At 36.4% G+C, this 14,685-nt stretch overlaps 1 protein-coding gene across 1 annotated transcript in view; it reads right to left on the bottom strand.

Annotated features, from left to right (window-relative positions):
- Positions 1-200: 200 nt before the first annotated feature.
- The window catches only part of LOC137625660 (uncharacterized), a 533,194-nt gene continuing 518,709 nt past the window's right edge, over positions 201-14,685 (bottom strand). The window contains exon 12 of the mRNA XM_068356570.1: positions 201-300. Coding sequence (XP_068212671.1) covers positions 209-300 — 92 coding nt within the window. The 3' untranslated portion in view covers positions 201-208. The remainder of the gene's footprint in view (positions 301-14,685) is intronic.

Genomic DNA, 14,685 nt, shown 5'->3' with positions numbered 1-14,685 from the left:
AGAGAGAGAGAGAGAGAGAGAGAGAGAGAGAGAGAGAGAGAGAGAGAGAGAGAGAGAGAGAGAGAGATGGTACTACAATTTACTAGAGTAAATGGCGGATTAATTGTCTCAGTATAAGGACACCTGCTTGGGCAAACTGTAATTAGACCAACCATGAATACTTCCCTTACCATCCAGGAGGTGAGCAATAAAACTCTAGATTCAATAATCATAAAACTTCTTTATTTTTAATTGCTACCAACACATGATTTCTGGGTGATAGGTGGGGATCAAAGGCAGGTAGCAGAATTCCTTCTATATCTGAAAATACAATAGAATTACATTAATGTCTACCGGTACCATTAAATTTATAATCACTACTTTTTCCTTAAAATATTAATATTTGATCACAGGAAATTATAAACTGTTTTTAATCACTTGAAATTTACTTTAATATACCTGTTTTCCTGATTGTATACCATTCACCTGTTTTCAAAAATGTCTGATAATGACTTGAATGTCTGGACATTAGAGTACCAAGAGTACTTGTACTTAAATATATAAGGCTGGAAATAAAATAAACCTTCTCACACATGCATGACACTATTTTTGATAGGGCAATGTACATTGATGAGAAAAGACTAAATATAAGAATTCTTTGATACGACAAGATTCTGTATAAATATACAAGATGGGATTAGACAGACTGTTGGTGTTTACTAAACTGACCATGATTGTTTTCCATAATACGGGAAACATATATCTTTAAACAAGATATTAAATCTGAAGCCATCTAACTTATGCATTGTGAAGAATATTTCTTCACTCTTTCTTTTGTAATTTAGTCCCGCGCCCAATATCGTAGTTACCCCTTAAACATTTGCTCCCATACTTACTCTACGTTTTCTTTACCGAAAGCGTTTTGAGAACTGATCTAAACTGAACTCGCTGAGTAGCGTACGCCATGTTCGTGACGTCACAATGTAGTAACGCAAAACAAAAGCCTTACACCGGCGTACGGTGATTCTTTCCTCAAACTACGAATAAATTATTACACTGGTTTTGACTATAATTCTAATTCTGCTAACTTAAATGCAGCTTTGATCTCTCAGCATCATTTAAGGTCTGTTAATTTTAAGATGTATGCCCATCACACCAGCCCACTGCTAATTTCTCATTTAAGTTATTAATTTTTAGTAAACCAGAATAGGTAGGATTATGATGTATGTGTACTCCCTTAGAGCTGCAATATTTCTCTAAGTATTTTGTACAAAACCCTGCCTCCTTCTCACTCCTTACAATGTTGCATTGCCCTGCCCTAAAGTCCCGATATGGCACCTCAATTGTGTTACCCTATGCACCACAACCACCACCTGTTTTGGAAGGTAAAGACAGGGAAACCTGCGTGACCTAGGGGTCGTCCCATTCGTGCATGAGCAGCTGTTGTGACCGGCTAACCGACTTGGTCAGTCAATCTGTGTATCTCTGGCTCATTCCCCAACTGGACTCCCACCGGGGAGTTTCTGTGCCCTACCAGTGGGGAAAGGGGAAGAAGACGAGCCTGGGAAATATTCCGGCGAGGCCCTATCTACCAAGAAGAGGGAATTCCAGTGATGGGCCAGTCAACGGCGAATTACCAGCAACAAGCTATAACAGCTATTTAAGGACAAGGGCTGTCTTTCAAGTAAGAAGTGCAGGAAAACCATGTGGCCACTAGTTTCCCTTCCCCATCTTTAGCTTAGATTAATTTTTACTTCATTTAGGTTCAACTGGCTTTTACATATTTCGGGCTGAGTGCGTGGGATTTTGTGTACAGATTTGGCATATGAATTTGCTTTAGGGAGTAGTACAGTCTTGGGTCACAGGGCCACGTGTTCGACCCCATTTCAATCATTAATCATGGCAAGAGACCTTGAGCCATTCATATTTTTATTGCCTTTTGATTTGCATTTTCTTTTTATTACATTTTGTGTTTGTTTGATCTTCTTTACTTGATGTTAAGATGTCTGTTTCTTTACATGTAAATTTTGTGTGATAAAATAATGTTAAGTTAACTACCCCTACGTATTTTTACTCCATTTTTCTTTATTGTGTCTATTATGAATATTTAATCTCGGGACAGTATACCCGATATTTTGAAAGGCGTAAGCCTTAATAACTTGAGAGTAATAAGTGTTAGTGAGTGACTTAGTACTGAATCTATAAGACTTGAAGGTAAAGATCCTTATCTTTAACATTAACTTTACAATACATCACTGCACCCATCCATTGCCATTGTCTCAATAATTACTTTACTTAAAATTCCTGTCCAGCATCTCACTGAGGTCCCTGGGACGGAGCCAAAACAGAGCCTAAGAGTGTAGATGACATTAGACCTGACAAAGCTAGAGTAGGCCATCAAATTATTTTTATTTCACATGTGGAGTTTTCAGGCCTCTGGACAGAGTACAGTTTTTCTTTTGCTTTTAGAGTGAAGGTTTGTGAATTACGTCATCAAAGTTATTAACAGGGTGTTTGTGCCTTGAGTGATAGCGCTCCTTTTCCTCCCGTGCTGATCTTTGCTTATACGATGTAGGGAGACTTTCCCGGAACAACAAGTTCCCACTCAACAATGAAATAAAAACAAATTTCTCCACATACATAATCGTATTAAAAGACCAGAAATTCGTTCTAAACATACGTTCCTGTATTTTATAAATCAACTCCTGAAGATAACATTTGATGACAAATATTTTGAGATAAATTCTACTTCTTCCAAACTGTTTCACATTCCTTGTGTCAACTACTCTTCATTTAATAAGAGATCTAATAATATTTCGACAACAAAGTAATTGTATTTGCTGAATCTGTATCAAAATTTAAGGTTGAGATATATTACTTCTCAAAATTACACTTATATATAAGAGGTGGGGTTTCTCTAGTGAACAACTGATAAAATTTACAACCTTTCCTTATTAAGTTTGATTTTGATCATCAACTATTGTCATATATATCTCAGAAAACAGATCTCTCTCGTAGGCAAGAAAAATGGCCTCAGGGATTATTGGAGTTTAACATTAATGAGTTTGAATATTTGCCTGAACATAGTAATTCTGTAACATGTGCATTATCAAGACCGATCGTTGTCATGACTAGTATAATGTATTCACAAACCAACAATTCAAAACCGGATGAATTTGGACATGACACTACCTCTATAAGAGACCTGATATTTGGTGATTGGGCAATATTTATGAATGAAGTGAGTAGTATAATTGTTAATAAAATAAGTTACCCTATTTTGAAAGAATATGATGTCCACAACAATGCCATTAAATGGAATGTATAAACACCACATAGCGAGCAAAATATAAACCTACTTTGGATTAGCGCCAAGCCTACTTGAGAGAAGAAACAAAACATAGCTTCCAAAAGAAACATGTTTTGAACCCTGAAAGTTTACAATCAAATAAGATATTCTTACAAAGCTGGTCTAGTTTAGAGTAAATACAATAGTATATTAATAATGATTTTATTTGGGCATTGAAGAGAGGTTAGCCAGCTCTTAAGGTGAGCTCTCCTCGTGTAGATTCAAGATTAATATGTAAATTAGGTAAGACTTTCATCGCTAATTTCATTGTATTCTTTATTCAAGGTAGTATATGTATATTTACATTATTTTTAAGAATTAACTTTTTATTTCATGTATTTTGTTACGTAGTCTTACGTAATTTGTTTGAGAGTGTTATTTGATCATACACATTAGGAGCAAAGGCTTATGTAACGTTATTTTATATTTCTATCAGGTATTGCGTCATATTTGAAAGAGAATGTGCAGTAACATGTTCTTTGGAAAATTCTGTAACACATGCTTTGGAAATTTTGCAAAGGACCTAGTGATAGGATGTTGTCTTTTTTTTTTTTTAATTTCAGGGACAAAGGGTGGGTCGAGCTAGCTGACTGAGAGAGCTGTCTGGAGAGCAATACTTGGTTACTCTGACGGTTTTTGCCCAATTCGTTGGGAAGTTTCTGGAAGCAGTTACGTTTTATATAAAAGGCGACACCAAGCTTACATAGACATATATAGAAATCCAGCCTTAAGATTGTCTCTCACCTCTCTCTCTCTCTCTCTTGCACTCGCCTAGGAGTATTGTTTTACAAGTGATCATTAGTTAGATTGTCCTCTCCTAAGTGACTCCGTGCCCCAAAGCAAATCGTGAGTTGAAAAGATACGTAAGATGAAACGGTGATCTTGAATTCATTGTAATAGGGCGAGTGTTGGCATTGTGTAATCTTTTGTAACTGGTCTTGTAGGAAGGTTAGGTAATTGTATTGTGTTCTGGTTATCTATTTTTCATTATCAAACTTAAATATTGTACTCAGATTTAATTTCAAGTGAACCAAGTGGTTGTACAATTTTCATAAGTGTTATTTCTTTTCTTTTATTTTATTATCTTTTATTCATTATAATAGTACAAGTAAAGTTGATATACAATTTTCAGATTGTAACATTTTTGTATTAATCTAAGGTTCGTTCAGTGTTAATTTTTTCAAGTGATTTATTTATTATATAAATTCTTTTCAAACTGTTGTAATTTATCTAAAATATATTTATTTTTGTAAAGAGTGTATTATTCCAATCACTATTATTTAGAATCATATTCGCTCGTATCCTGTTAAGAACCACAGTAAGTTTTAAATAATTCTCAAGAGTAATAACCCAGTTTAGTTTTGAGTGTACGTAAGAGACCTTTGGATATTCAGTGTTTTATATATTGCCGTCTGTGAGTTATTTAACTGTCTCAGAATGCATGTAGTAATATTTTAAAGTGTAACAGTTTTAATGTAAAAGAAAAAGGGAGTTTGAAATTCCAGAGGTTGATCAACTTGCCATAGTATATATAATATTATATGTTTGGTTCCCAGTCATGAGCCATAGTATAATGCATTTTTGGTGCCCAGACCCGGGAACCATAATCGTATAATACATTTTGGTGCCCATACTTGAGATCGAGCGAGTCTCTTTTAAATACTAGTGATAACAGGGCAGTGTTTTGATTAACGGTTTTGAATAATGCAGTGTTGATAAGATTTTGTGTGTTGTTTGGATATATTTTTGGAAAAGAATTTAATATTATTAAATGACAAGATGGCACGGTTTAATATACAAGAGTTTTTGAATAGCCCAAGTGTTCAAGAATTGTCCGAAGCTAACGTAACTAAAGCTCAGTGGCTATCTATCTTGACGGCATGTGGCGGTAATGCAAAGAGTGGAATGATTAAGGCCCAAATCAAGTGACTAGCCTTAGAAGCGTTGATAAACTCGGGAAAGTTGTCGGAAGAGAATATTGTGGCACACTCGTGAACGGTTGGAGGAAGCTGAGGAAGAATTTTAAAGAAGTAAAGACTGGTTGACTCTCTAACTGAAGGTATGGAAGCATATAAGTATGTAGAGGCTGAGATTCAACGAGTTTCAACAGAGTAGAATTTGATCAAGTTGAAGATGATGGAAAGAGAGAAGGAAATGGAAGCAAGACGAGAAGAAGAAGCCCTGGCGATTGCAAGAAATGCAAGGTTAATGGAACTGAGGGAAATCACAGAATGAGAAAAAAGATAGAGAAGACGAGAAGAAGATGAACGAGAAGAAAGAGAAGACAGGAAGAAGAAGAGATATGAAACACGACATGCAAAAGAAATTGAAGTAAGGCGAGAAGAAAAAGAGATGGAAAAAGCGAGATATGAGCGGGAGTTTGAGATGCTGCACGCCCCTGCACAGCTGACCACCCAAACTGAGGTGGCCCCTGCTAAGCACGATCCAGTGTTTAATGTGTTGGAAGCCCAAAGGTCAATTCCATGGTTCACAGAAGAGGCTTCAGACGAGTTCTTCGATCATTTTGAAACGGTCGCTGTGACGATGAAATGGCGAAGATAAATGGTCTGTGTTATTGCAGAGTGTGCTCTTTGGGAAGGGCTGCAGTGCTTACTTATCCTAATCTCTGTACCAGAGGATGGAGTATCAAGAAGTAAAGAGGAGCGTGCTGAAAGTGTTTCAGATGACCCCTGATTATTATAATGAAAGGTTCCAAAGTTTGAAAAAGGATGAGAAAATGACTTTCCTGGATTACGCTTATAAGGTACGACGATGTTTTAAGAGATGGACAGAGGCTGCTAACGTAAAGGAGATGGCTGATTTAGAAGAACTGATAATACTAGATCAGTATCTACAAGGAATTCCTGAACATATTCCAAAGTACTTGAGAGAGAGGTGAAGAAACTTGATAAAGCCGCTTCGCTAAGTGAAGATTACAAAATTATCAGTTGTAAACCCTCATCGGGCATGAAGTTTCAACTGTTGTTCCGACCAAGTGTCAAGTATTTACCAAACCATGGAAACCAGTACGGTAATAACTACGGGAACAAGTTCAAAGGTTACATTGGAAGTAGCACTGGTACTGGCCCTAAGCACAATGCGATAGTACCACAGCAATATAAGTTGAATCCTCCTCCTTCAAGCCTCATGAAGGACATGCAGAAGGCTGATATTGTATGTTTTTAGTGTGGCAAAAGAGGCCATATCAGTAGGAAATCTTGGTCAAACCAACCGAAAGCAATCGCCCAAGTGATTAAGGATACTTCGACGTTCACAGAATGAGAAAACTAAGAAGCAATCGGGAAAAGACGGAGAGGAAAATAAACCAGCCCACGTTTATACGACAAACACGACGAACCCAAAAAGCGTGGATGCCTTTAAACCAAATATTTATGAAAGTATATTAGACGTAAGTGAGCGAACCCCGGTCAGGATATTGCGCGAAACAAGTTGTAACCATAGTGTGGTGGTACGAGGAGTACACCCGTTGGTGGAACAGTCTCTCACAGGGGACTTGGTTATTTTGAAGGGAATGCGAGGTGAGGAGGTCACCCCTATTTGCCGTTTAAAATTGTCATGCGAGTTGGTGACAGGTACTTTTGACTTTGCGGTAAAGGATTCATTGGCTGTCGAAGGAGTATATTTCCAGCACGGTAATAAGGTTGGCCATTCGTGCCTGGTCCCATTGTAACGGAGAAACCATTGAAGTATAGTCCTACGACTGAACTTGAGAAGGACTACTCGTATCTGTTTTTCTGGTTGTGTTACGACTAGGAGTACAAAGAAGAAAATGACTGCTGGAGAAGACAAAGAAATTGAAGAAGCGATGAACTTGAAGAATTTGTTTTCCGATGAAGAGGATTCCCTTGATGGTAAACAAGAGGAGAATTCCTGAGTAAGCCCGAGCGAAGAGGAATGACAGATGAGTGGACAAGAGGACAAAGAAGAAAATGGACTTGGAAGGAATAAAAAATTCAACATTAGAAGTAGGACAAGCGAGTAGGAAAAGGCTGGTAGGATTGCAATGGAAGGATGCAACATTACCAGAGTTATTGTACCATGTGGTGGATGAGACTGAAGCACGGCAGTGTCAGACCTGTTATTATCTTAAGGATGGGTTACTTATGAGGAAGCACAGACCCGCTGATATCTCTGGAAAAGCCGGGAAATGCCGAATGAGTGAATGAATGAATGAATGAATGATTTGAAGTTCTCTGCATTCTGACATCGAAGGTCGTTGACGCTGATATTGTTTATTATAAATAATGATTAAAAAAATATTGAACTAAAACCAGAAAAGTAAATATGTTATAAAACTTAAATAGCATTGAGACCTGCTTCCGATATAAATTTAAAAATGCCACTGACATTGTACAACACATCATGTCCAAGGATCTTGGGATGGATGACCCCGCCATCTCCACCCCAAGCCTCAAACAGATATCTATTTCTCTCTGTGCTATAAGTGGGGCATCCATTCAACAAACGCCTCACTGTCAAGGGCATAAGTCATCGCAATATGGTTGGTGTTGGCCAGTCAGAAGAAACTCTTGTGTAATGGGGAATATATTGTCAAATATTAATTCCCGCACCGTTGAGAAGACAGGTGATCGCGGTACATATGGGGATAAGGAAGACAACGGAGAAGATAATGAAATACTTTTTCCGACCTGGCATGTATAAGGACGTGAGCAAGTTTTGCCGGGCATGTCCTATATGTCAGATGGCTGAAAACCTCAACAAGTGCATCAAGGAAGCTCCCTTACGCCTGATGGAAGTACGAAGAGAACCTTTCAGGAATGGACTGAAGAAAATGATAGCAGAAAAATGGAAGGACCGAAAGGAAACGGAAGGAGAATATGTCAAGAATTTGAGGAAAAGGATCGGCGAGATAAGAAAATTTTCCCTGGAAGGCATGAAGTTAACGAGTCAAGGACGAAATAAAAAAAGTTTTGGGAGGAAGAGTATGAACTATAAGTTTGCAGGACCCTTCAGCAAAGAACTAAAGAAAGTGTTGGCACGGAAAAGGAAGGATCGAGAGGAAACGGACGAAGGAAATGTCAAAGATTTGAGGAAAAGAATCGGCAAATTAAGGAAATTTTCCATAGAATACGTGAAAACAAGTCAAGGACGGATGAAGAAAAGGTTTGGTAAGAAGAGTACAAACAGACAGTTTATGGTAAGACGGTAGGTGTTGGTCTACGCATCGGAAAGGAGATTCTCTCTCGCCAACGAGTTTCCAGAATCATTCCGGATTTTTAAGAAGGGCAGTGACCGGACCCACGTTATCAAGATATCAGGAAAAAGGAAAAATCTGAGGAAAGCTATATGAATTTCGAAACCAATACTTAAAGCGCCGGATTTCACCAAGAAATTCCTTATCCATCTGGATGTGTCGGATAACGGGATTGGAGCTGTCTTATTGCAAGAAGATAAGGAAGGAATTCTTCACCCTGCGTGTGTTATTATGTCGTCAAAACTGAAGAAGCAGCAATGAGTCAATTCGACAGTTGAAATGGAACTGCTGACACTGATCACAGCGATAAAAAAGTTTTCAAGTTTCGTAAATCGACCACAGAAAGAGATTACATAGTACTCGGATCATAATCCTTTAACTTTTGTGAATAAGATGACAAATAATAATCGAAGGTTAACTAGGTGGATATTATGTTTGCAACCATATTGTATTAATGCAAAGCATATGTTAGGTAAAGATAACGTGGTTGCACATTAATTATCTCTGGCTGAATCGATGGATTTCGGTCCAAATTAAATAATCTTTTTTGGGGGGGGAACTATCTTACAAAGCTTTTCTAGTGTAGAGTAAATACAGTAGTTTAATGATAATGATTTTATTTATATCTTATCTGAGCACTGAGGAGAAGTGAGCTCTCTTTGTGTAGGTTTAATATATAAGTTATGTAAGACTTTCGTCGTTAATTTCATTGAATTATTTATTCAAGATAGCATTTGTAAATTTACTTTATTTTTAAGAATTAACTTTTCATTTCACACATTTTGTAACGAAGTCTTACGTAACTGTTTGAGCGTTATTTGATCATATACGATAAGGAAAAGGGCTTATGTGATGTTCTTTTATATTTTTATGAAGTATTGAGTCATGTTTGAGAGAGAATGCACAGTAACATGTGCTTTGGAAAATTCTGTACCATGTGCTTTGGAAATTTCTCGAAGGACCTAGTGATAGGATGTTATCTTTTTTTTTTTTATTTCAGGGACAAAGGGTGGATGTAACTAGCTGACTGAGAGAAGCATCTGGCGTGGTGTGAGTAGCGTTCGGGAGAGCAATCCTTAGTTACTCTGATGCTTTTTGCCTGGCCACCACACTTCCCAGTTTGTTGGGAAGTTTCTGAATGCAGTTAGGTTTTATATAAAAAGCGATACTACGTTTACATACAGATAGAGAAATCCACCCTTAAGATCGTCTCTCACTTCTATCTCTTTCTCGCACGTACCTCAGAGTATTGTTTTACAAGTGTTCAGTACCTAGAGTGTGTCCTCTCCTAAGTGACTCTGTGCCCCAAATCAAATCGTGTGTTAAAAAGATACGTAAGAAGAAATGGAGATTTTGAATTCATTGCATTAGGCTGAGTGTTGGCATTAAGTAAGCTTTTGTAACTGGCCCTGTAGGAAAGTTAGGTAATTGTAATGTGTTCTGGTTATCTATTTTTCATTAAGTGACAAACTTGAATATTGTACTCAGATTTAATTTAAAGTACAATTTTCATAAGTGTTATTTTTGTTCTCAGTCTAGTGATTACTCACATATAATAGTTCAAGTTTGGTTAATATATAATTTTTAGATCGTAACATTTTTGTCTTAATCTAAGTTTCGTTCAGTCTTAATTTTTTCGAGTGATTTATTTCATTATGTGAATTCTTTTCAAAATGTTGTAATTCATCTAGAATATATTTATTTTTGTAAAGAGTGTATTATTCCAATCACCTTTGTTTAGAATTGTATTTGCTCATATCCTGTTAAGAACCACAGTAAGTTTTAAATAATTCTCAGGAGTAATAACCCAGTTTAGTTTTGAGTGTAGGTAAGAGACTGTCGTCTGTGAGTTATTCAAATGTCTCAGAATTCGTGTAGTAATATTTTAAAGTGTAACAGTTTTATTGTAAAAGCAAACAAGTGAGTTAGGAATTCCAGAGGTTGATTACCTTGTCAGCCGTCGTATATATAATATTATATGTTTGGTTCCCAGTCACGAGCCATAGTATAATATATTTTTGGTGCCCAGAGCTGGGAGCCTAATTGTATAATATCTTATATGTTACAGACTTGAAGTGAAATAAACTCATATATCGAGTATTTTTGCCAGACTCGTTTATGTTATGTATTTGTACTGTAATGCCATATGCACTATGTGTATTAAGAGTAATATTGCACAGTACTGTATTGATAGAAAATTTTTAAACAATAATTTTAAGTGTAGTAGCATATATTATGAAGGATTTAATTATTTACTGATTGCCTTAAAGATAGGATGTGATTCTTCTTACTTATATATTACAGTAGGATCCAGTCTTTAGACAGTGATGCTCATTTGTTATTTTCATATTTTTTATAGGAGAGTTTGTTTTACAATATTCTCTCAAGAGAGTGACAAGTATTTTAACAATATATATGTATCATTCAATCCCACCAAGAAGAATTGCCGACATAGGATGAAATGTAAAACAACACTAATTCGGATATTATTCCAGGTATGTTTGAGGGCAGTAGCCTAATTCAACTACATTGGTAACAAATATTAAACTGGCGACAATATAGAGGGAACCATACTCGCACAAAAGACCAGAAGAGACAACTAGAAGAATGCAAACTTATGCAGCAGGAAACTAGCCACCACAGGAACACACCACCATAGGCTACAATCAAGATTGAAGTAAAAAAAGAAGGCAACGTCAAACATTTGTACGGGTAAAATTTATTACTAGTAGGCAGAGGCCCAAAGGTAAATATTAACCTTAAGCCAGAGTTAGTTTTGCATGAGCAAAGTGTAAAACTACTAAAGCTTGTTTCATAAACACAAAAGATTCAATAAATAACCTGCGAATTAGGTTAGAATACTTTGTTTAGGAAGTAACAAGTTAATTTTGAAGATTTCATTAGCCCAACCTAATCCAGGTAAGAATTCAAAATGCCACTGAACATTGAACTTCCTGAACACTTCAGCATTGTTGCTGAACTAAGTTCTGTTGCAATACAATGACAGCAGTGGCGTGAGGAACTTCGGATATATTTAGAAGCATTATTTAGTAGGAAAGATAAACAGAAGGCGTTATTACTTCAGACAGCAGGTAGAGAGCTTCGGGAATTGTTTAAGACACTACAACCTACCGATGACACAAGTGAAGCTGCAATTAAGGCTCCTACCACATATTTTGCTCTTCAGGAAAATAAAGGTTTTGAAAGGTATCAATTTACAGCACAAGCATATCAGAAAGAAAATAAAAGTTTAAGTGCATTTGTGACTTAACTTAAGAATTTAGTTGTTTCATGTGAATTTCTAGAGTTCAAAACTGTTATTATAGATCAAGTTATTGCCCATTGCACATCACAAGAGCTAACAAAAATATTACTGCATGATAAAGATTCAACACTTGAGAAGGTATTGATAATAGGTAGAGTTTTAGAAACATCAAATAGGCAAAGTAATATAACAGGTAATTCTACAAACAATAGAATGATAAATTCTAAATTTAGCAAGATAGGCTCAAAGGTGAAAGATAATGAAAATCAGAGAAAGAATACATTAAAGCCTAGTCGTAGGAAATTGCCAAACTCCAATGTTCACAAATATGAGAATCAGACTTATACACAGGAAGAACAGGACAATCCCAAATGCTATAGGTGTTGTAAATCTGATTATCTTGCATGCAAAGCAAGGAAATGCTCTGCTATGGGACAGACATGCCTGAATTGTAGAAAGATGGGCCATTTTGCAAATGTTTGTAGATTTCCTAAGCAGCATACAAAGAAAATAAATGCTAGAGTTGATACAATAGGCCAAGAGAATAATGTGGAAAATGTTCATGATAATCAGGATAGGTCAGATACATATATTGGTAGAAGTGGTCATAAATAGTAAACCAATTATAATGTAAGTTGATACAGCAGCTGGCGTATTATTATTATTACCATTATTATTATTATTATTATTATTATTATTATTATTATTATTATTATTATTATTATTATTATTATTATTATTATTATTATCATCCTCATCCTCATTATAAGCTTAGGTACAACCCTAGTTGGAAAAGCAAGATGCTAAAAGCCCAAGGGCTCCTAGAGGGAAAAATAGCCCAGTACGAAAAGGAAACAAGGAAATCAATACATTACAAGAGAAGCAATACTGTCAAAATAAAATATTTTAGGAACAGTAACACCATTAAATTTGATCTTTCATATATAAACTATAAAAAAAAAACTTGAACACAGCGTGTCTGAGTGTACCCTAAAGCAAGAGAACTCTAATCCAAGACAGTAGAAGGCCATGGTACAGAGGCTATGACAGTACCCAAGACTAGAGAACAATAGTTTAATTTTGGAATGTGCTTCTCCTAGAAGAGCTGTTTACCATAGCTAAAGAGTTTCTTCTACTCAAGAGCTACTTACCATAGCTAAAGTCTCTTCTAGCCTTACCAAGGGGAAAGTAATCACTGAACAATTACAGTGCAATAGATATCCCCTTGAGCGAAGAAGAATGGTTTGATAATCTCAGTGTTGTCAGGCGTATGGCACAGGAGAATGTGGAAAGAATAGGCCAGACTATTCGGTGTATATGTAGGAAAAGACAGAATGAGCTGTAACCAGAGAGATCAATCTAATGTAATACTGTCTGGCCAGTCAAAGGACCTTTCAACTCTCCAGTGGTAGTATCTTAACGGGTGGCTGGTGCCCTGGCCAACCTATTACCTAATTATGTCTGAGAAAACAGAGAATGGGATACCTTCTTGGTAGCAACTCAGCTGCAGCACTCTTTGCCAGTGAATCTGTCTCTTAATTTCCAGACACACCTATGAGTGGCAGAACCCAGCAAAATCGACCTGTTATACCTTTTAGGCCAATAATTAAAAGCCACTCTAAACTCTTTAAAACTAAAGGGTTACTGTTACTAGAATTAAAACCTTCTAAAGCTTGAAGGACACTTCTTGAATCACCATAAATGGTAAAATGGCCCTCCTCTTTTAACGCTATTTTCTCAATAGCGGTTAGTATGCCATATAATTCAGCAATAAATATGGAAGATATTGGAGTAAGTGCACCTCTACACTTAAAAGAACTACTATATACTCCAAATCCAAAGCCAGCATCAGATTTGGAGCCATCGGTATCTATAAAAGTTGATTCCCTATGTTCTTTATCATATTCCATAAAAAGAAACCTAGCTTCTAATTCAGTCATGTTTTTCTAACACCAATAAAATATTTACAAAAAGATATCTCTGGTAATTTCCACAGAGGGGTTGATGATATCTTAAATGGAAGCACCTTACCTCTAATTATATCAAGACTGTTTAATAAGGTTGAGGAGATTTTGGATGCAACTCGAAGTATGTTGAGTGCCTTACAAGGCTTGCAGTCTGAAAGGCTAAAGAGTTAGGGAGACTTTGTAACCTAAACCAATACCGAATAATGGTAGACATTCGGAAATGGCCTAGAGGTAACTCTCCAGCATCAACAAGGAGACTTAGGATAGGTGAGATGCTAAACGCTCCAATGGACAATCTAATACCAGCATTATGTATTGAATCGAATATCTTTAATCGGCTTGGGGTGGCTAAGGAGTATATTTCACACCCATAACTAATTTTGGAAAAAATTAAGGCTTTGTATAATTCTAAAATAGTTTTACGGTGTGCCCCCATGATGTATGGGGCAATACTTTTAAAAGATTCAGAGCCTCAACACATTTAGCTTTCAACGCCTTTAAGTGAGGAACCCAAGTAAGCCTAGTATTGAAAATCAATCCTAAAAATTTAGCTTCACCTACACATGGAATCCATTGACCTTTCATGTATATATCCGGATCGGGATGTACTCCCCGGAAACGACAGAAATGGACAATAGTAGTTTTGCTTGTTGAAAACTTGAATCCATTCATATCAGCCCACTGAATAATTTTGTCAATTACAAGTAGTTTTCTCACAACCATTTCCATTCTAGCTCCAGTAAATGTTATAGAGAGATCATCCACAAATAGTGTAGAGATGAAGGAACATAATATTAGAGTAAATAAGCAAAAATATATTTTAGAAGTTGATTTATTGGAATAGGCCTACTTAGAAGTATTCAAAAGACTAAGGAGAAAGTTAAGGCAG

Source organism: Palaemon carinicauda, chromosome 32 (assembly GCF_036898095.1).
Source record: "Palaemon carinicauda isolate YSFRI2023 chromosome 32, ASM3689809v2, whole genome shotgun sequence".
Lineage (NCBI taxonomy): Eukaryota > Metazoa > Arthropoda > Malacostraca > Decapoda > Palaemonidae > Palaemon > Palaemon carinicauda.
The sequence above is the reverse complement of the archived record's forward strand: the minus strand, read 5'-3'. Positions and strand labels throughout refer to the sequence as shown.